Here is a 20,634-nt window from a genome sequence, read left to right on the forward strand (position 1 = left end):
TGGGAGACCTGGAAGAAGCTCCTGGTTTCTGGCTTCGGATCTGTGCAGCCTCAGCCACTGTGTCCATCTGCGTAGTGAACCAGCAGATAGAAGACCTCTCTCTCTCTCTGCCTCTGCCTCTGCCTCTCTATAACTCTGCCTTTCTTAAATAAATCTTAAAAAAAAAAAAAAAAAAAGCCACTTGGGATGCCTGCATCCTACATGGGTGTGCCTGGGTTTGCATCTTGGATCCACTTCCAATTCCAGGTTCCTGCTAATGCAATCCCTGGGAGGCAGCAGGTGATGGCTCATTTATTTGGGTTTCTGCCACTCATGCAGGAGACCCAAATGGTGGTTCAGCCCCTGACTGTTGTGAGCATTTGGGGAGTGAACCAGGGAATAAGAGGTATATCGTACCTTCCCTACCCCCACCTCCACCTTTCAAATAAATAAATTTTTGAAGAAATCCATTCTGGCTGCCCTGAGGAGAATGGCTTTGGCCAATGTTTTCCAATGGCTGATACCGGGAAGGTCACACAATTGCTATTTGATGGGTGTATTTTGGGTTGTACTGGACTATAAGGCATTTAACATCTCTGGCCCCTGCCCCTAAGTGTCCAGAAGGCTGCAGTTATTGGGACAAACACCTTTCCCACACATTAATTTCCAGATACTCCAGCCACCCTTCAACCCTCCCATGAAGGTCAGAGTGAGTGTAGCAAGAGAGTTAGGTGGTCACCACTGTCGTCAACGGCAAGAAAAGCAATGATGGCTTAGTGGCAGTGGAAATTGAGAGTGGTGGCCAGGTCTGAGATCAATAAACCATAGCAAATCATGACATTTAGGGAGTAAGAAGAGGGGGTACCAAGGAGGTGTCACTCCCAGACATAGCTGACCTGGTAGATTGTGGTGTCATACCTTCAGAGGAAAAGCCAAGTTTGAGAGAACACTTCACTACTCCATGCTTGATTTCCTTACCTGTGAAAACAGATTTGGGTTAAGTGAGCTTTAAGGCTCTTGCCAACTCTGAAGTTGAGAGGTAAGTTTGAGCTTACCAATTCCCACTCATGTCAGTGGGTAGCTCTGCCTCGCTCGGTCTTACCAGGCATAATTAATAGATTGGAGTGGGTTTGAGAGGGAAGGGACTGAGGCTTTTCGATTTGTGCTTTTGAAGTAACAAAATTGTGGAGCAGATGTTTGGTTCAACAGTTAAAATGCTACTTGGGGTGCCCACATCCCATATTGGGGTGCTTGGGTTCCAGCCTACCATTAACGTTTAGCCTACATTGAGACACCAGGTAGTGGCTCAAGTACTTAGGTCCCTGCCACCCATGTGGGATACCCACATTGAGTACCTGGTTTCTGGCTTTGGCCTAGCCCAGCCCTGGATGTTATGGCCATTTTAGGGGAGTGAACCAGCAGATGGAAGATCTGTCTGTCTGTCTCTCTGACTTTCAAATAAAATGCAGAACACTGGTAAAGCAATGGAAAGAAAAAATTTTAAAAAGTAGCAAAGTGCTGGCCCTGGTGAACATCTGTCGTGAAATTGGAGGATGTTAGAATTTGAGACTCAGACCACTGCAGATGAGGAGGCTGAGGCCAGAGGCAGGGAGGGATTTCCTCGAATCCCTGAAGATTCCTGGACCCGTAGTCCAGTTTCTACTGCTGCTTCCCTCTCCCCTCGGTCTCCTCTAAGGTTAAGATACCCTCTGTCACAGCAGCTCACCCAGTCCAAGGGTATGGGCCCTTCCAGCAAAAAGATGCTGATGAGATTTGGAATAGGAGAGAGAAATGTGAGCCTGGTTCGTCCCCTACATTCTTATTTCCAGTTCTACTGAGAAGGCTTCTTCCTCTTTTCAAGCAAAGTATTTATTGTTAAAGTCAGGGAAATCTCATTAGCATTATATGAAGCTGACAAAACTGTCTAATCACTTGAATTTCTTAGGCGCCCATATATTTTTAACTATAACCATCTCTGTCATTTAGTTAGTTATTATAACATTAATGAATCTGATAGCAGACTCAATGTAATGGTCCCAGCCTGTCTGGGCAAGTTCATTACAACCTCTTCTTGGCTGGGAAATGTTTTACTGATAAAGTAAGTGACTCGAAGATACGAAATTATCCGTGGAGTAGAGTAGCTCCCCAGTTCTGAACAGTTTCTATGGGGTGAGTGTGAACCTGAATCTGTTGCCACCATGTTTGGCCCTTAAATTTGATAGCCCCATTCCCGTATTTGCTTTAGCTCCTTTGTTAGCACTAAACAAACACCTGTTGATTTTTCCTACCCAGGTTTTTGCACTGTTCCAGCTAGGTGAAACAGCTACGCCGGCACATTCTGGGGTGCTGGTTTTATTAAAGAGAACGCTGGAGTGGAGCAGGACTTTTGCTCTGTTTGATCTCTTGGCAGCACCTCTCTCAAACTTGGCAGCATTCTTTTCTGTGTGTGTGCAGTGTGAGTCTTATGAGATGTCCTGGATTAGCCTCTGCTTTCCTCATCTAGCAGGAAGTCTGGGTAGGCAGGAGTCTGGGTTTCATGGAGTTCCAGTCTTCCCCACTAAGTGTGGTTAAGGGGCTGCTGGTATGTGTCACACTCTGCCAGGTGGCAGGGCCCGCAGGAAAAGACGTGGCACCACCCCAGCACGGTGGCCTCCCCTGCTAGGGTGCTGTGTGTGACTGACTTTCCGGTTTTTCTGCTAAGCATATGTTACTTTTGTAATCAATAAAACTTAAAAGTGGAGCTGGATGCAAACACACTGCTAAGTGAAAAAAGGCAAGATATAGAATATGTATAGTATGCAGTCTTTTATGTAATGTTTAAAAATGAAAAATTCTATGTGTTTTTATGGCTCTATGAATATATGTAGAAGTGTAAGAACAGATGGGAGGGATCCCTCCAGCTTCAGAGTAGTGGTTGTCTCTTGGGGAGGGAGGAGGCATGACTGGGTACTGCAGCTGGGATACCAGTAGTCTCTAACACTTAAAGCAACGTGGGCTGTGCTATGGAGTAGCAGGTTAGGCTGCCACCTTCGGTGCAGGCATTCCATGGGTCCCAGCTGCCTGGTTTCCATCCAGCTTCCTGCTGGTGGCCTGGGAAAAGCAGCAGAAAGATGGCCCAGGTGCTTGGGCCCTGGCCACTCATACGGGAGACTCGAAAGAAGCTCCTGTCTCCTGGCTTTGACCTGGCTCCGCCACAGCCATTGCGGCCATTTGGGGAGTGAACTAGATGGAAGATCGATCTCTCTTTCTCTCTAACTCTGCCTTTCAAATAAATAAATCTTTTTAAAAAAAGGGAAGGTGACAAATATTAACATATTAAATCATTGTAATTGGTTCATGGATAGTTGCTATATTATGCTCTGTCCTTTATGTTTGAAAATGTCAATTAAATGTGTTTACATTTATGTTAGAGCAAATTTTTTTTAATATGTAGGGAAGATAGCCAACCATGAAATTAAAATCCAAGGTAACATCATTTAGAGTCAAAGTAAGTCTTATATACAAAGTGATGCCTTTTATATAAAATTTAAAAACCATGCAAAACAATACTGTTTAGGAATACATACTTGGAAAATAAAACCAAAAGATGATGGTGAAAAATGCTAGATTCAGTAGAGTAGCCTCCTAGGAAGGGAGGTAGGTATGCTAGGGATTTCAACCCATATTGTCTTGTTTCCTTTTTTTTTTTTTTTTTTTTTTTAAGATTTGTTTATTTGAAAGGCAGAGCGACAGAGATCTTCTGTCTGCTGGCTCACTCTCCAAAGGCCCACAACAGTCAGAGCTGGGCCAGGCCAAAGGCAAGAGCCAGAAACTCCTCCATGTTTATAGCAGGACCTAAGTATTTGGGCCAATATCTGCTGCCTCCCAGGCCATTAGCAGGATGATGGATTGGAAACAGAGATGGGACTGGATCCTAGGCACTCCAGTTATTGGTTCAATGTGTTCGCCACAACACCCACCCTGAAGTCTTATTTCTTAAGCTGGGTGTGGAATGCAAGTGTGCCTTATATTATGATCTAAATCTAGTTTGGTGTTTGGTTTTATTTTTTTAAGATTTATTTATTTGAAAATTTTGAAAGTCCAAGTTAGAGATATCTTCCATCTGCTGGTTTACTCCCCAGATGGCCACAATAGCCAGAGCTGGGCCAGGGTGAAGCCAGGAGCCAGGAACTTCATCTGGATCTCCCACATGGGTGCAGAGGCCCAAGTATTTGGGCTGTCTTCCACCACTTTCTCAGGCCATGAGCAGGGAGCTGGATCAGAAGTGGAGCACCCAGGACTCAAACCGGCACCTGTATGGGATTCCAGCATTCCAGCCAGCAGCTTTACCTGCTATGCCACAACACACTGTACCCCCTCCCTTTTTTTTTTTTTTTTTTAAGATTTATTTATTTATTTGAAAGGCAGAGTTACCGAGAGGCAGAGGCACAGAGAGAGAGGGAGAAGGAGGTCTTCACTCTCCAAGTGGCTGCAATGACCAGAGCTGGGCCAATACAAAGCCAGGAGTTAGGAGCTTCTTCTGGGTCTGCCACGCGGGCGCAGGGGCCCAAGGACTTAGGCCATCTTCCACTGCTTTCCCAGGCCATAACAGAGAGTTGGACCAGAGGTAGAGCAGCTGGGACTCGAACCAGCACCCACGTGGGATGCCAGCACTGCACAGTGGCTCCATGTGTTACACCACAGGGCCTGCCCCCTCGCCCCCCAAAGTAAAGTAATCCCTCGTGAATTAGAGAAGTCATGGGTTAATGTATGCTGGGAGCAGGAAAGCCTCATGGGGGGTTGTAGAGTTCAAAGGGATTTTTTTTTTCTTTCTGAGAGAGAGACACAGAGAGCTCTCATCCTCTGGTTCACTCCCCATGTGCCCACAATGGCTGGAGGGACCTAACCTGCAAGCTTGGAAATCCATCCAAGTCTCCCATGTGGGTGACAGGGACCCAACTACTTGAGCCATCACCACCACCTCCTTGGGTGCCCACTGGCAGGAACCTTGATTCAGAAGCCAGAGCCAGGAATCAAACCCAGGTACTCCAATAAGGGGCACAGGCAACTTAACTGGAGTCTTAGTTGCTAGGCCAAACATCTGTCCCTGAAGGGAACATTGTAGGACGGATACAGCTTTGAAAAGGGATATAGAAAAGCATTCTGAGTAGGGAACGGTTAATAATTAGGCAATGATTGGAAGAGCAGCCTTCTCCACAGCTGAGTTTGAGGGGGAATGGAGGGAGTACAGGCTGATAGGTGAGTTATAAAGGCCAGGAAATTGAGTACTTTAATCTTCAGAATCTTTAGTCTATCCTCATTTAGTCTCCGTGATCATCTTGGTTTCTCTTTCTTTTCTACCTTCCTGTCTGTCCTTTTTAAGGTGCAGAAAACAGATTTATTATACAGAGTGTTCCAGGTTCAGATACATCATGATTTAGTTCAAGACTGTGTTAACAAATTCAATTTGGGCTCTGATACTGCTGCTGCTGAAGGCCATCATTTATCCTAGCCTTCCTGGCTGTGCAGCACTTGGGCTGACATCTTTAAAAGTAATCTACTGTGATTTTAAGATGCTGTTCCTGCATGGTAATTAATGGCCTCTGGCCCTTAGGCCTGCACAGTTAGGTTTGCTTTTCTTTGTACGGATTATGGAAGGTGGTAACAATCTTGTAAGGAGAGGATCTATGGTTCCTCTTATTTCTCTCCAGTTCCCTAACGTAACCAGCTGTGGAGATCTTCCAGCAGAGTTCCTCCCCTGATTTTTGTATTTTACTACACAGATTTCGTGACCTTGTACTCATTTGAGGACGTGTATTCATCTCGGTGTTTGCTAATCCAGACCTTGGGAAGCAGTGGTGATGGCTCAGGTAATTGGGTTCCTGCCACTCACATGAGACACCTGGAATGAATTCCAGTCCCAGCCTTTGTAGGCATTTGGGGAGTGAATCAGAGATGGGAGCTCTCTCTGTCTCTCTTTGCCTTTCAAATGAATAAATAAAATTTTAAAAACTTAGATTCTCTCTGAAATATTTTTTTATTTATTTGAAAGGCAGAACTACAGAGAGAGAGAATCTTCCATCTGGTGATTCTCTCTCAAGATGGCTGCAAAGGCCATGGCTGAGCCAAGCCAAAGCCAGGAGCATGGAACTCCATGCAGTCTTCCACGTGGGTGGCGCGGGCCCAAGCACGTGTCTATCTTCCACTGCTTTCCCAGGCATATTAGCAGAAAGCTGGATTGGAAGTGGAGGAGCCAGGACTCAAAATAGCACTCATGTGGGTATAGGCATCACATGTAGTGTCTTAATCCACCACACCACAATGCTGGCTCCTCCCTCTAAAATTTTAATAGAAATCAGTGTGAAAATGACTAAATTGCCTATATTTGTGTTCAAAAGCATCTTTGAGATCACCTTGTTATGTGACTCAAAAGACTTGGTAAATTTATTGTTTTCTAAATTCTGGGGGAGGATTATGTTATAAAAGTGGAAGGAGGGAAGAAAACTAACATTTCCTGGGCACTGTGCGTGTGCTGGGTAGTGTTCTATGTTTGCAAGTCTGCATGAATGGTAGCACTCTCCAGGAATTGTGCCCGAGGGCTTTTGAGTCATCATTCCATTTAAACCTCCCAGCCCTCTTCAGGTGGCTTGGTTTATTTCTTAGCGTATCCTTGTACATGCACATCAGAAAGACACAGAGGGGTTCACGGTGCACACTGAGTCTGTTGGGCAGCCCATCCTCCAGTCAGCTGGCTCACCTTCCAAATCATGCTGCTGGAGCCTCAGGTGCTCTTTCTCTTTTTAAAAAAGTTTTATTTATTTGAAAGGCAAAGTTAGAGAGAGAAAGAGGTCTTCCATCTACTGGTTTACTTCCCAAATGGCCACAATAGCCAGAGCTGGACCAGGCTAAAGCCAGGAGCCTGGAGTTTTATTCAGATCTCCCACATGGGTGCAGGGGCCCAAAGACTTGGGCCATCTTCTCCTGCCTTCCCAAGTCATTAGCAGGGATCTGGATCAGAAGTGGAACACCAGGACTCTAACCGGTACCCATATGGGATGCTGGTCTTGCAAGGCAATGGCTTAACACGCTGCGCCACAATGCCAGCCCTTCATGTATTCTTTCTACGAGGTTCTATGAATACATTCACCTTATCACGTGTAAATATGTGTATATCTTTTAAAGACTTCTATAAAAATTCTGTCATACATATAGCTCTGCATCTTTTTTCAGTTACCCTCTCTGTTTCATGTTGATATAGGACTGCCTCATTCATTTTAAAAGATGTACTGCAATTTATTTAACCAGTTACTTGTTAATAATAGTCCTTTTCTCTTTAGTAAGTTTAGCTGATTTATATTTATTAGAATAACTGATATATTTGGTTTGGTTCCATTTAAAATATTTTCTTTAAAAGTCTTTCATCATATGGACTGTATTTGTTTTGCAGGGACATATATGTTTATATTCTGATAATTTTTATTCTAGTGATTGTGTTTCTAAGTAGAGATTGAGTATTCCTCATCTAAAATGTTTGGGACAGAAATGTTTTATTTAGATATCAGGTTTTGTCAGACTTTGTGAATTATACATATACATAATGAGATATATTAGGGATGGGACCCAAATCTAAACATGCAATTCATTTATACAGACCTTACACACATAGCCTGATGGTAGTTTTAAATAATTTTAATAATTTTGTGCATGAAACAATGTTTCATAGTGTAGAATTTTCCCATTGTGCTGTTTATGTTGACACTGAAAATGTTTCAGGCTTTGGATTTTTTGATTAGGGTTGCTCAAACTGTAAAATGTCATACTATATTTCCTCAGACAGTATCTATTGACTCCCTACCATGAAACTAGTAGTTATATTTCTTTCTTTCTTTTTTTTTTTTTTTTTAGATTTGTTTCTTTATTTGAAAGGCAGAGTTACAGAGAAGCAGAGGCAGAGAGTGATACAGAGAGCTCTTCCATCCACTGGTTCACTCTCCAGATGGCCGCAACAGCCAGAACTGTGCCAGGCCGAAAAGCCTGGAGCTTCTTCCAGGTCTCATGCAGGTGCAGGGGCCCAAGGACTTGGGCCATCTTCTACTGCTTTCCCAGGCCATAGCAGAGAGCTGGATCAGAAGTGGAGCAGCTGGGACTCGAACCGGCACCCGTAGGGGATGCCGGCACTGCAAACAGAGGCCTTACCAGCTAGGTCACAGTGCCAGCCCCAGTAGTTACATTTCTTGCCCCTTTCTTCTCCACCTGCTTTTGGTTGAGCATACTCTTTTCTTAGTTTTACTTTCTATCTTAAAAGCATACACATGCCTCTCCTACTTGAGCTATCAGCTTTAAGTATCTTGTATGCCCTGGCCCACATTTCCTCCATTCCCCTTCTAACATGTGTTCTGAGGGTAGGCCAGCTCACTGCCCTGTGCCTGTGCTCTTGCGAGGTCTCTCCGTTCGTCTCATAGTTCACTGACGTTTGCCCTGTCCGAAGTTCTTCAGGTAGCAGTGAGGAAAGCACATTCCCTGAGTCCTTGCATGTTGAAAAACGTGTTCTGTCCCCTCTGTGCTTGACCGTGAGTTTTGCTTGGCACAGTTATTCCCACATCACTCTTTATTGCTGTTAATTGTGGCATACTCCCTACAGGGCTGGTGGTATGATGGCTTGATGAATGGCCACGAGGTGGATGCCCCGGAAACCCGGTGTCCGCTTTGTGTCCCTTCTCTCCCCCTGAGAGAACCACACAGTTTTATGTTAATTACCCCTTGCTTTCTTTATGTTACAAATATGCGTTCTCTAAACAATGGGAATTATTTTTGAAGTGTCTGTCAGTAGACTTGTCAAGTATTACCCTTTTATACGATGCTTCTTTTGTCCAACATGACATTTGTAAGCTCCATCCACATTGTTATGTGCAGCCCTGCTTCCTGTATAGTCATCAATGTATAGTATTTTTTAATTAATTAATTAATTTGAATGTCATAGTTACACAGAGAGAGAAGGAGATGCAGAGAGAGAGAGGTCTTCCATCTCACTTACCAAATGGCCTCAATGGCCAGAGCTACGCCGATCTGAGGCCAGGAGCCAGGAGCTTCTGCCTGGTCTTCCCATGCGGGTGCAGGGGCCCAAGGACTTGGGCCATCTTCTACTGCTTTCCCAGGCCATAGCAGAGAGCTGGATCAGAAGTGGAACAGCCGGGTCTTGATCCAGCGCCCATATGGGATGCCAGTACTGCATGCGGCGGCTTTACCCGCTAAGCCACAGTGCTGGCCCCAATGTATAGTATTCTGTTACCGGAACATACTGCAGCTTCTTTCTCTCTTCAGTGTTGATGGACATGAGATATATCAAGTTTGGGGCTTTGAATAGCTTTCTGTATGTCTCCTGATAGATATATGCATATCTTTCTCTTAAGACACATTTATGAGAGTGAAAAACTGGGTCTTGGGGTATGTATGTTTCATTCTCCCTAGAATGACAAAACTGTTACTTTGAAGTGATCCTGTCACTTTACACCCCACCTGCAGAGTGTGAGAGCTCATTGGACCACCCTTTCTTTGCAATAGAGTGTGGCTTCATTGCCTTAGTCCAAGAAACCTTTAAAATAGGTAATGTTCACGTTTTACAGATGAGAAAACAGGCTCAGAGTAGTTAGATAACTCTGCACTTTCATGTTGGATACCAGATCTAGCATTTGACCTCTGCCCTCTTTAAAGTCCATCATCAGGGAAAAGGGACGTTATTAAAGACTTCTTAAAAAGAGTAGATTATTGTCTTGGGGGGATGACTCGAGTGTTTAGCTGGTCTTGGAAGTAACCAGCTTCTCAAAGTCCTGTCCAGTTTTGTGATGCAGATGGTATTGAGCCAACATATTTAGTTTCCTGACAGGTTACTTTTCCCCTTTTTTTCTTGCTTTTAGCATCCAGCCTGTATATGGAGCACAGCACCCTCCTCTGGACCCTCGGCTCACCAAAAAGTAAGTCGAGGCACTTTTCTTTTCCTCCCTTCCTCCCTCCCTCCCTCTCTCCCTTCCTCCCTTCATTCCTTTTAAAGATTTATTTATTTGAGAGGCAGAGTTACAGAGAAAGGGAGAGACAGAGATCTTCCATCCACTGGTTCACCCCCCAAATGGCCACAACAGCCAGGGCTGGGCCAGGCCGCAGCCAGGAGCCAGGAGCTTCTTATGGGTCTCCAACATGGGTGCAGGGGCCTAAGGATTTGGGCCATCTTCTACTGCTTTCCAAGGTGCATTAGCAGAGAGCTGGATCAGAAGTGGAGCAGCTTGGACATGAATCGGTGCCCATGTGGGATGCTGGCACTGCAGACTTAACCCATTTCAGCACAGCGCCAACCCCTAGGCATTTTTCTTTTTATTCACCTGCTTCTTCCGTCACCTTCATAGATAACTCTGCAATTTCTCCTTTTTTGTTGAATGATCGTTCCCACCTTAACCTTTTCTTGCTTCTCCTCTGCCCTGTTTTGGACCAAGAAATTAACAATCTTTCTACCTCCAAATGGTTTATTGCTAAATGGGAAACTAGCTGACGTAGGAATTTTGTGTTTTCCTATAGTGGGAGCTGGTATATGGAGGATTTGGCATTGCATGCGCTCTTCTTGTTAAAAGGTCTTTATTGATTACATGTTGTCCCTGAAAGGCAGATGACGGATGACCCTCCCAGAACTCCTCGCAGGGCATCTGTTTTCTGGGACTCACTGTGTCTGAATATAGGTGGGTCTGCCACTTTCCCCTCACTTAGGGAAGTGTGAGAAGTAGGGCAAATAGAATATGGCTGGCATTATCCAGGCCCTGTTATTCCCTGACACCCTCAGTAGACTCCCTAGAGGCTATTTCTCTAGTAAAGCTCTAATAAATTATTTTCTAACACAGCCAGGGCCCTAGTGAAATCCAAGATGTGTGGGTGTATCTGTCCCCCCAGGTGTCACATTATCCCACCTCTCTCAAGGGCCGTCACTCTGCCATAGTGAGTTAAACAAAGAGGTAGATCAACTTGAGTTTTTTAAAAACTTTGGGCTGTATCTTTGGGCATGTTTAATCTCAGAGCCTTGTTTCTGAGAAAGCTGTACTTTGCAAGGTAAGCTGAATGATTTAGGAGGAACACACCCAGGTTTTCACTCTCTTGGGGGCCTGTGTAATAATCTAGTTCCTTTTTTCACAATGGAGAAGTAAAGATAATTTGTAATTAGGATTCTAGCTGTGACATTCTGGGAAAGGCAGAATTGGAGACAGTGAGAAGATGAGTGGAAGGGCATTTAGTGCGGTGGTTAGGATGCTGCTTGGGATGTCTGCACCCTGTATCAGGGTGCCTGGGTTTGAGTCCTGGTTCCACTTCCAATCCCTACTTTTTGCTAATGTGTATGTACCGTAGGAGGCAGTGGTGATATCTCAGTAGTTGGGACCCTGCCACCCATGTGGGAGACCCAGCTGGAGATCTCAGCTCGTGGTTTGGCCTGGCCCAGCCCCAGCTGTTGTAGGCATTTTGGGAGTGAACCAGCAGATAAGAGATCTCTGTTTCTCTGTCTCATAAATAACCAAGTAAAGACAAGAAAAAGGATCAGGGGGTAGAGGATGGGATGAATAGGTGGAACACTGAGGATTTTTAGGGCAGTGAAAATACTCTGAATACTGTAATAGTAGAAACACTATGTATTTGTCTAAAACTGTGAATGTACAACACCAAGAGTGGGTGTCTCCCGCAGTCCGTGGGCTCTGAGTGACTGGGATGTGCCAGGGTATGTCTGTTGTGACATACGGACCCTGTGGTAGGGGATGTCAGAATGGGGGAGGTTGCTCAGTCCGGGAAGGAAAACTCTGCCTTTCTCTTGATTTTGCTGTGAGCCTAAAACTGTTCTAAGTAAGTTCTTTTTATAAGGCAAAAAATGATAATGTATATTAAATAATTTTGAATATCTAGAAAAGTGCTATAACAAGTATGAATTATCAGTATTTTAAAGTATTCTTAAACAACATAGCTAACTATGGTGTACTTTGTAAAATTCTACCAACTTGTTTTTGGGATTTGGTGAGTACAAAGGACAGTCATCTCTTTGTGATTTGGTGACTATGTAGAATGATAGTCTTCTGAATTGCTGTAGATGCAAGAGTGCTCTTATATCTGTAAGATGCACAATTTTTCTATCAGAAACCACTAGAGGGGGTAGGCATTTGGCCTAGTGCTTAAGATGCTCACATCCCAGGGCTGGCACTGTGGCATAGTAGGCTAAGCCTCCACCTGCGGCGCTGGCATTCCATATAGGCGCCAGTTCATCTCCTGACTGCTCCTCTTCCAATCCAGCTCTCTGCTTATGGCCTGGGAAAGCAGTGAAGGATGGCCCAAGTGCTTGGGCCCCTGTACCTGCATGGGAGACCCAGAAGAAGCTCCTGCTTCCTGGCTTTGGATTGGCCCAGCTCCCGCCATTCGGCCATTTGGGGAGTGAACCAGTGGGTGGAAGACCTTTCTCTGCATCTCTCCCTCTCTCTAACACTACCTCTCAAGTAAATAAATAAAATCTTCTTTTTAAAAAAAAAAAAAAAAAAAGATGCTCACATCCCATATGGGAGTACTTGAGTTTGAATCCCACCTCCCAATTCCAGCTTCCTGCTAATGTGGACCCTGGGGGATGGCAGATGATGGCTAAAGTAGTTGAGATCTTGTCACCCAAGTGGGAGACCTGGGTTGAGCTCTCAGCTCCTGGCTTCAGCCTGGCCTGGCTGAGGATATTGTGGGCATTTGGAGAGTGAGCCAGCAGGTGGAAGCTCCTACCCCTCTCTTTCTCCTATCTCCTATCTGTTTTTATCTATGTTTCTCTGCCTTTCAAATAATCGCAAATTTTATTTTATTTTATTTATTTTTTAAAGATTAATTTATTTATTTGAAAGTCAGAGTTGCACAGAGAAGGAAAGACAGAGAGGGACAGAGAGAGGTCTTCCATCTGCTGGTTCACTCCCCCAACTGGCCGAAACAGTCTGAAGCCAATCCGAAGCCAGGAGCCAGGAGCTTCCTCCGGGTCTCCCACACAGGTGCAGGGGCTCAAGGACTTGGGCCATCTTCTACTGCTTTCCCAGGCCACAGCAGAGAGCTGTATTGGAAGTGGAGCAGCTGGGACTCAAAGCAGCACCCATATGGGATGCCAGCATTGAAGCGGCAGCCTTACCCGCTGTGCCACAGTGCCAGCCCCTAATCGCAAATTTTAAAAAGGAGCACAAGCTCTTTGAGGGCAAGGACTTTGTTTTGTTCCCTTGGCACTAAGACCAGCACAAGGCACAGAGCAGGCACTGAGTAAATATTGTGAATATGTATTTGTAGCATGAATAAATGGAATTCATTAACTCAATGAGCTTTTCTTTAATATTCTTTATCTTTATCAATAATAGACTTTCTGGTCCATTGCCCCTTCCTTCTTTCCTTCTTTCCTTCCTTCCTTCCTTCCTTCCTTCTTCCCTCCTTCTTCCCTCCCTCCCTCCCTTTTCATTAATTTATTTGAAAGCAGAGTTAGAGATCTTTTTTCTTTTTATTTATTTATTTTTTTAAGATTTATTTCTTTATTTGAAAGGCAGAAATACAGGGAGACAGAGAGAGATCTTCTCTCTGTTGGTTCACTCCCCAAATGGCCACACCAGCTGCAGCTGGGCCAGGCCAAAGCCAGGAGCTTCCTCTGGGTCTCCCATGTGGGTACAGAGGCCTAAGCACTTGGGCCATCCTCCACTGCTTTCCCAGGTACACTAACAGGGAGTTAGATTGGAAGTGGAGCAGCTGGGACTTGAACTTGTGCCCATATGGGATGGGGACACTGCAGGCAAAGCTTAATCTTCTGTGCCACAGCACTGGCCCAAGCCACTTGAATCATCTTCTACTGCTTTCCCAGGCCCATTAGCAAGGAGCTGGATCAGAACTGGAGGAATCCAGACTCGAAATGGCACCCATATGGGATGCTGGCATCTTAAGTGGAGGCTGTACCCATTGTGCCACAATGTCAGACCTATCCCTGCTTCTTTCTTGCTCAAGGACCATGATTTTATTTGGATGTGGAATATGTGACAATTTTAGGACAGATACCAGGATTATTTTAAAGCTTTCGTTATAATTTTTGGTAATTCCCAGTGATTACCATCTCGTTGGTTCTGGCCAGTGAGATGTAAAAGGTCACCTGAGGGTTCCTGGAAAGATGGTCCTTTGGGTCAGAAAGCATTCTGGGAAGAAAACCTCTTTGGCTGCCACTCAGCTCTTTCCTGCTTCTGATGTGGCAGTGTGAGCATGACGTGCTGTGAGCTGCAGCGGCTGCCTCAGAGCCCGAGACAAAGGCCCAGAGAGCTGCAGATAACAGCCCAGCCTCCTGACATCATGGTCTTCACCATTTGAGTGTTGTAATTGAGTGTCCTGTCCGTTGGAGTTAAAAGCATTCTGGTCACAGGCAGGAGTTACTGGTTAGCAGTAGATGCATTGCAGCACATTTTATAAAAGCCTCTGATAAACGTGGCTAACCTATAAATCTGCTCATCCGCCCTTACATAGGGCTGAGGATCAGGGTCAGCATACCTTGTCTGTACCTGTCACTGAGTTTCCCCTCACCCTGTGTCAGCAGATCTTCAGGAGTATCTCCATATTCTAGATTGCCAAGATGAACTTATGTACTCCTGTTTTCTCACCTGTTAATGATGCAAAACTGAATATTTTCACCAACCATTCAGCAGAGTTGTAGTCATGCTTTCAATGGAAGTAATCACTTAGCTTTGCAGTTTGGGAGGGATTTGATCGCCGCTGCATTAGTTGCCTGCCTTTTTCATGTATCTGGTGGTTTGGTGTTAGTACTCTACAACAGGAGACCACATCTAGGACTGCACCAGGCCATTTTACAATTCAAGATTGTTGCTATAAAACATTTATGGCCCTTAGATTAGTGCCTTTGTTGGGACATTTTTATTACATTCTCCACTCCATGGTTATCATTCCACTCCAGACCATCATTAATTGCTGTGGAGTTAATCCTTATCACCGCAGAAGCCTTTACATTGTGTCTTCAATCATCTAAACTACACAAGCGCAGTTAGGTCACTCCTGTCTGTGTATATTGACTTCAATTTGCTAAATTATTACTAATAGCAATAATATTGCCTGTGGTAATTTTTATAGCTCAGATAAAACTATTCTAGCTGCTGCACGGCCCCATTTGCCACTTGATGGTAGGACAAGCTTCTAAATTTGTTTTCTGAATTGGTACTAAGGTATGATCGGTCTTGTTTTGAGTTGTATAAAACTAGTTCATGTGAAACCACTGTAGTTCCTAAGCTGTTAAGATGATTGGATTTATTTGTTACTAAATTTCCCCACTTGTCTTACATTACTTATCAGTGTCAAACTTTTAAAAATTTTGTGAAGTGAAAGAAACATATGAATAAGACAGTCTTTTTTTTTTTTTTTTTAAGATTTATTTGAGGGGCCAACACTGTGGCATAGCAGGTAAAGCTGCTGCCTGCAGTGCCAGCATCCCATATGGGCACTGGTTCGAGTCCCGGCTGCTCCACTTCCAATCCAGCTCTCTGTTATGGCCCAAGTCCTTGGGCCCCTGCGTCCGTGTTGGGGACCTGGAGGAGGATCCTGGCTCCTGGCTTTGGATTGGCTCAGCTGTAGTCATTGCAGCCATCTGGGGAGTGGGCCAGTGGATGGAGGACCCCCCCCCCCCCCGCCGCCGCCTCTCTGTAACTCTGCCTTTCCAATAAATTTTTTTTCTTTCTTTTTTCTTTTTTTTTTTTTTTGAAGATTTATTGGAAAGGCAGAGTTACAGAGAGGCAGAGAAAGAAAGAGAGGTCTTCCATCTGCTGGTTTACTCCCCAGATAGCTGCAACAGCCAAGGCTGCACCGATCTGAAACTAAGAGCCGGGAGCTTCTTCCAGGTCTCCCACTCAGGTGTAGGTATCAAGGACTTGGGCCATTTTCTACTGCTTTCCCAGGCCATAGCAGAGAGTTGGATCAGAAGTGGAGCAGCCGGGTCTCGAACCGGTGCCCATATGGGATGTTGGCACTGCAGGCAGCAGCTTTACCCGCTACACCACCGCGCTGGCCGCAATAAGACAGTCTTGTGTTATAAAATTACAGTGTGATTGATCTTTAGTGTTCCTTACCTGTATAACCTGCGGCCACTCGTGTTCAGAACACTCCTAGGTTTTTATGTTACCACTTAACCATTTAACAAGTTACTCTTTACCAAATAGTCACCGAATCCTTCGTCAGGTTTTGTTCAAATGTCCTATTTATTATGGAGCATTTTTAGTGTCACTTGTGCTTTTTTTCAGATTTATTTATTTATTCAGAAGGCCTGAGGCCAGGAGCCAGGAACTCTGTCCAGGTCTCCCACATGAGTGGCAGGGAACCAAATACTTGGGGCATCATCTGCTGCTTTCTCAGGTCCAGTAACAGGGAGCTGGATCAGAAGCAAAGCACTGGGACTATAACCCACATACCAGTGTGAGCTGTTGACGTCACAAGCCTGACTGACTGCAACACAGTGCCAGCCCAGTGCCTGTTCTTCTTGAATCCCTTTTTCTCTGCCCTTTACTAGCTCCATGGCCTCAGTCAAATCGCTTAGCCTCTCTGAGCCTTAGATTCTCATCCATAAAATAAGACTCATCTCACAGAGCTTTGTGAGGGTTACAGGTGGTATCTGTGATGGTGCTTTCTAAACTAATTAGCATACAGGTGTAAAGGCATATGGGGAAGGTGGTCATCAGAGGCCAGTTGGATGTAGCTTTGACGTGGTTGTGTTTAACTTTGGTTAAACTTCAAGCCACAGGTGGCATTCCTGTACTTGGGCTAGGTATAAATTGGTTTGGTACCATGTTTAAAGGAGGCAGCCTATAAACCCAAGGTACCCCACAGCTAGAATGACCTGGGTTAACTTAATTACTACAACTACTAGAGTCGAGGGGGAGGGGAGACAGTTCTCTCCCAAGGACCGCATCACTAGATGTGGCTTCTTCCCTCTGTTCTGACTCCCATGCCCCATTCTGAGTAGACAGGAAGTTTGTCCTACCAGTGAGGGAGTTCCCGTCAGCTCTGTGTTCTTGGGGAAGATTACAGCAGTGGTGGCCTGTGGCTCAGTTTACCTGGCTACTCTTCTTCCCGGGCTGGAGATCCCTCTGTGCCTTGACCCTCTTCTTCATCACTGTTTTTGCAGAGTAGAGAGTCTGTATACTGGCTTTGGGGGTAGGTTGGCCTGGATTTGAGCCCAAGCTGGCTACCTGCACATGGCCTCAGTAAGCTTCAATTCCCTTATTTGGAAATGAGAATAATAATACTACCTATTTCAGAGGCTTGTTAACAAGTGCTAAATGTGGAAATGGGTAAATATAAAAATTAGCACTGGGCCTGGTTCCTGGTGAGTGACCAGTAACTGTCAGCTATCATGTGTGTGTGAATTCATGTGTCTTTGGAGAGAACAAAGTTAATGAATGTGGAAGTGCTTCAGAGCCTTAAATCTGCTAATCATTATCTTCCCTGGTCTATAGAATTCCCTGTCCTCTCTCACTGGCAGCCCGAAGTTCACTCCTTGCTTCCCACTTCCATTCTTGTGGGAGATTCTCACCAACCTTGTTCTGTCCTCACACTTCTACCCTTTCCTGGGGATCCCAACCCCCTTCATCCACAAAGCCTTCTTCCCTCAAGACAGAACTGACTTCTGAATTGGTTGGTTGGGTTCTGGGTTTTGTAAGCTAGGTGTCCTTAAATTATTTTTGGCAGCCTCCAAGTGGTCTGCCTTAAATCTCTTGTCTTCTGTCACAGGAAATGGCAGCCTTCTCACCCCTCTTCCCTTCTCTTTGTATTGGAATGTGTCCTTCCAGTTTCTATTTGCAAGTCTTCATTTCAGTAAATTCCTGTTCTTAGTCCACTTCAATTACATTGGAACATCTTCTGACACAAAAACATAATTAAATGCTCAGACACATTAAAAGCTATAAAGGAAAAAATAACAAAGTCCATGTACCCACCACTCAGCTGCTTTTTTTTTTTTTTTTTTTTCCCATTTTTATAGGAAGCTCAGCATCTGTTAGAAACTGGCACTCAGCTCATCCCAGGTCTCCAGCTCTCCCTTGTTAAGTTCTTTAATTTTTTTGAGCCATTCTCTGTTTTGGTTTATTGAAGATTACAAAGGGAAAAAAATTCATACTTTTTTTTTTCTTTTTGAAGATATATTTATTTATTTGCAAGGCAAAGTTACAGAGAGGCAGAGGCAGAGAGAGAGAGATCTTCCATTCACTGGTTCACTCCCCAGATGGCCACAAAGGCTGGAGGTTGGCCGGCGCCGTGGCTTACTAGGCTAATCCTCCGCCTTGCGGCGCCGGCACACCGGGTTCTAGTCCCGGTTGGGGCGCCGGATTCTGTCCCGGTTGCCCCTCTTCCAGGCCAGCTCTCTGCTGTGGCCCAGGAGTGCAGTGGAGGATGGCCCAAGTGCTTGGGCCCTGCACCCATGGGAGACCAGGAGAAGCACCTGGCTCCTGCCATCGGATCAGTGCAGTGCGCCAGCCGCAGCGGCCATTGGAGGGTGAACCAACGGCAAAGGAAGACCTTTCTCTCTGTCTCTCTCTCTCTCTCACTATCCACTCTGCCTGTCAAAAAATAATAAATAAATAAAAAAGGCTGGAGCTGAGCTGATCTCTGAAGCCAGGAACCAGGAGCTTCTTCCAGGTCTCTCATGCAAATTCAGGGACCCAAGCACTTGGGCCATCTTCTACTGCTTTCGGCAGAGAGCTGGATCAGAAGTAGAGCAGCCAGGACTCGAACTGGCGTCTGTATGGGATGCTGGCACTGCAGGGGAAGGCTTTACCTACCACCACACCTCAGCACCGGCCCCAGATCAGTCATACTTTGTAATTTTAACGTTATATATGCTGGAATCCTTATTGTTAATAAGGCAGCTCCACATTCATTTATCTTTTAATAATTTCATTTCAGTGCCTTCATTTGGAGTTATTTTATCATGTATCAGTCCATTTACACCACAAAATTCCAGTCTTCCATCAGGCTTAACTGTTTTTCTTCCTTCCTTCCTTCCTTCCTTTCTTCCTTTCTTTCTTGATTTTTATTTACTTATTTATTTGAGAGGTAGAGTTACAGACAGAGGGAGAGACAGAGAGAAAGTTCTTCCATCTGCTGGTTCACTCCCCAGATGGCCACAACGGCTGGAATTGCACCGATCAGGAGCCAGGAGCTTCTCCTGGGTCTCCCACATGGGTGCAGGGGCCCCAGGACTTGGGCCATCTTCCACTGCTTTCCCAGGCCATAGCAGAGAGCTGGATCAGAACAGGAGCAGCTGGGACTTGAACTGGCTCCTATATGGGATTCCAGTGCTGCAGGGAAAGGCTTAGCCTACTATGCCACAACATCAGCCTTTAACTCTTTTAAGATTTATTTATTTATTGTTTATTTATGTATTTGAAAGGCAGAGTGGCAGAGAGAGTGAGAGAGAGAGAGACAGACAGACAGACAGACAGACTCTGGTTCACTTCCTGAATGGCTGCAATAGCTGGGGCTGGGCAGACCAAAGCCAAGAGCCTAGAACTCCATTTGGGTCTTCCACGTGGTGACGGGGACCATGTTCTTGGGTCATCATCTGCTGCTTTCTCAGGCACATTCACAGGGAGCTGGGACTTGAATTGACACCCTGAAATGGGATGCCAGCATTGCAGGAGGTAGCTTAACCACACACTAGCCCCGTCTGTGGTTTCTAATCTTGCTATTTAATACTTGCTCACTGTTCTGCTGGCTTCTGTTCTGTATCTGAAATTCACCAAGCTGCCTTCTGCTGCAAGACCTTGCAGCAGCATTTTCTCCTACCTGAGAAAGGCTCCCTCAGCTCTTTCCAGGGCTGATTCTTTCTCCACATAAAGCCTTAGGCCAGGGACTTCCCCAACCACCTCTGTATTCAGAGGTTTCTACCCTTTCCTTGCGGTGGCCTTTATCAGCCTCTGTTTCTCATCTAAACTACAGAACACAGAAAGTGTGTTGACTGTTTTCTTGGTTCTCTTAAGGGTTGCCTATGCCTGTTGCTGAGGAGAGAAGTGAACTCATTATACACAATGGATGCCTGCAAGGGGGGCGGGGGGGGGGAGGGCTAGAATTGAATTCTCTTAATCTAATCTATCATATCGTCTGGTTTGTTTCCTTCTTAGCACTCCCCCGTACCCTGTGACTGTCTCATTTACAGTTTATTCTTTTGCCACTTGAGAACGTGAGCTCCAACAGGATAGGGAGCTTGTGTGTGTTGTCTAGTAGTAACACTTGGTGCGAAAAAAACGCAGTCTTTGTTGATGAGCAAAAGAAATGTTTTTTTACCTGTGATGACTTAGAGTTATTGCAGTGCTCTAGGGCAGTTTTTCTTAACTTTTTTTTTTTTTTAATATTATTTTTGACAGGCAGAGTGGACAGTGAGAGAGAGAGACAGAGAGAAAGGTCTTCCTTTTTGCCGTTGGTTCACCCTCCAATGGCCGCCGCGGTAGGCGTGCTGCGGCCGGCGCACCGTACTGATCCGATGGCAGGAGCCAGGTGCTTCCTCCTGGTCTCCCATGGGGTGCAGGGCCCAAGGACTTGGGCCATCCTCCACTGCACTCCGTGGCCACAGCAGAGAGCTGGCCTGGAAGAGGGGCAACCGGGACAGAATCCGGCGCCCCG

At 45.3% G+C, this 20,634-nt stretch overlaps 1 protein-coding gene across 3 annotated transcripts in view; it reads left to right on the top strand.

Annotated features, from left to right (window-relative positions):
• TBC1D22B (TBC1 domain family member 22B) overlaps positions 1-20,634 on the top strand; it is an 80,877-nt gene that overhangs the window by 5,560 nt on the left and 54,683 nt on the right. For 2 of the 3 annotated variants that reach the window (XM_062186039.1, XM_062186041.1), the window contains exon 2: positions 9,873-9,929. The exons of the other annotated variant lie outside the window; for it this stretch is intronic. In XM_062186039.1, the coding sequence (XP_062042023.1) occupies positions 9,873-9,929 (57 nt within the window). The remainder of the gene's footprint in view (positions 1-9,872; positions 9,930-20,634) is intronic. 3 annotated transcript variants of the gene reach the window in all.

Source organism: Lepus europaeus, chromosome 3, assembly GCF_033115175.1.
Source record: "Lepus europaeus isolate LE1 chromosome 3, mLepTim1.pri, whole genome shotgun sequence".
In the NCBI taxonomy this organism is placed as follows: Eukaryota; Metazoa; Chordata; class Mammalia; order Lagomorpha; family Leporidae; genus Lepus; species Lepus europaeus.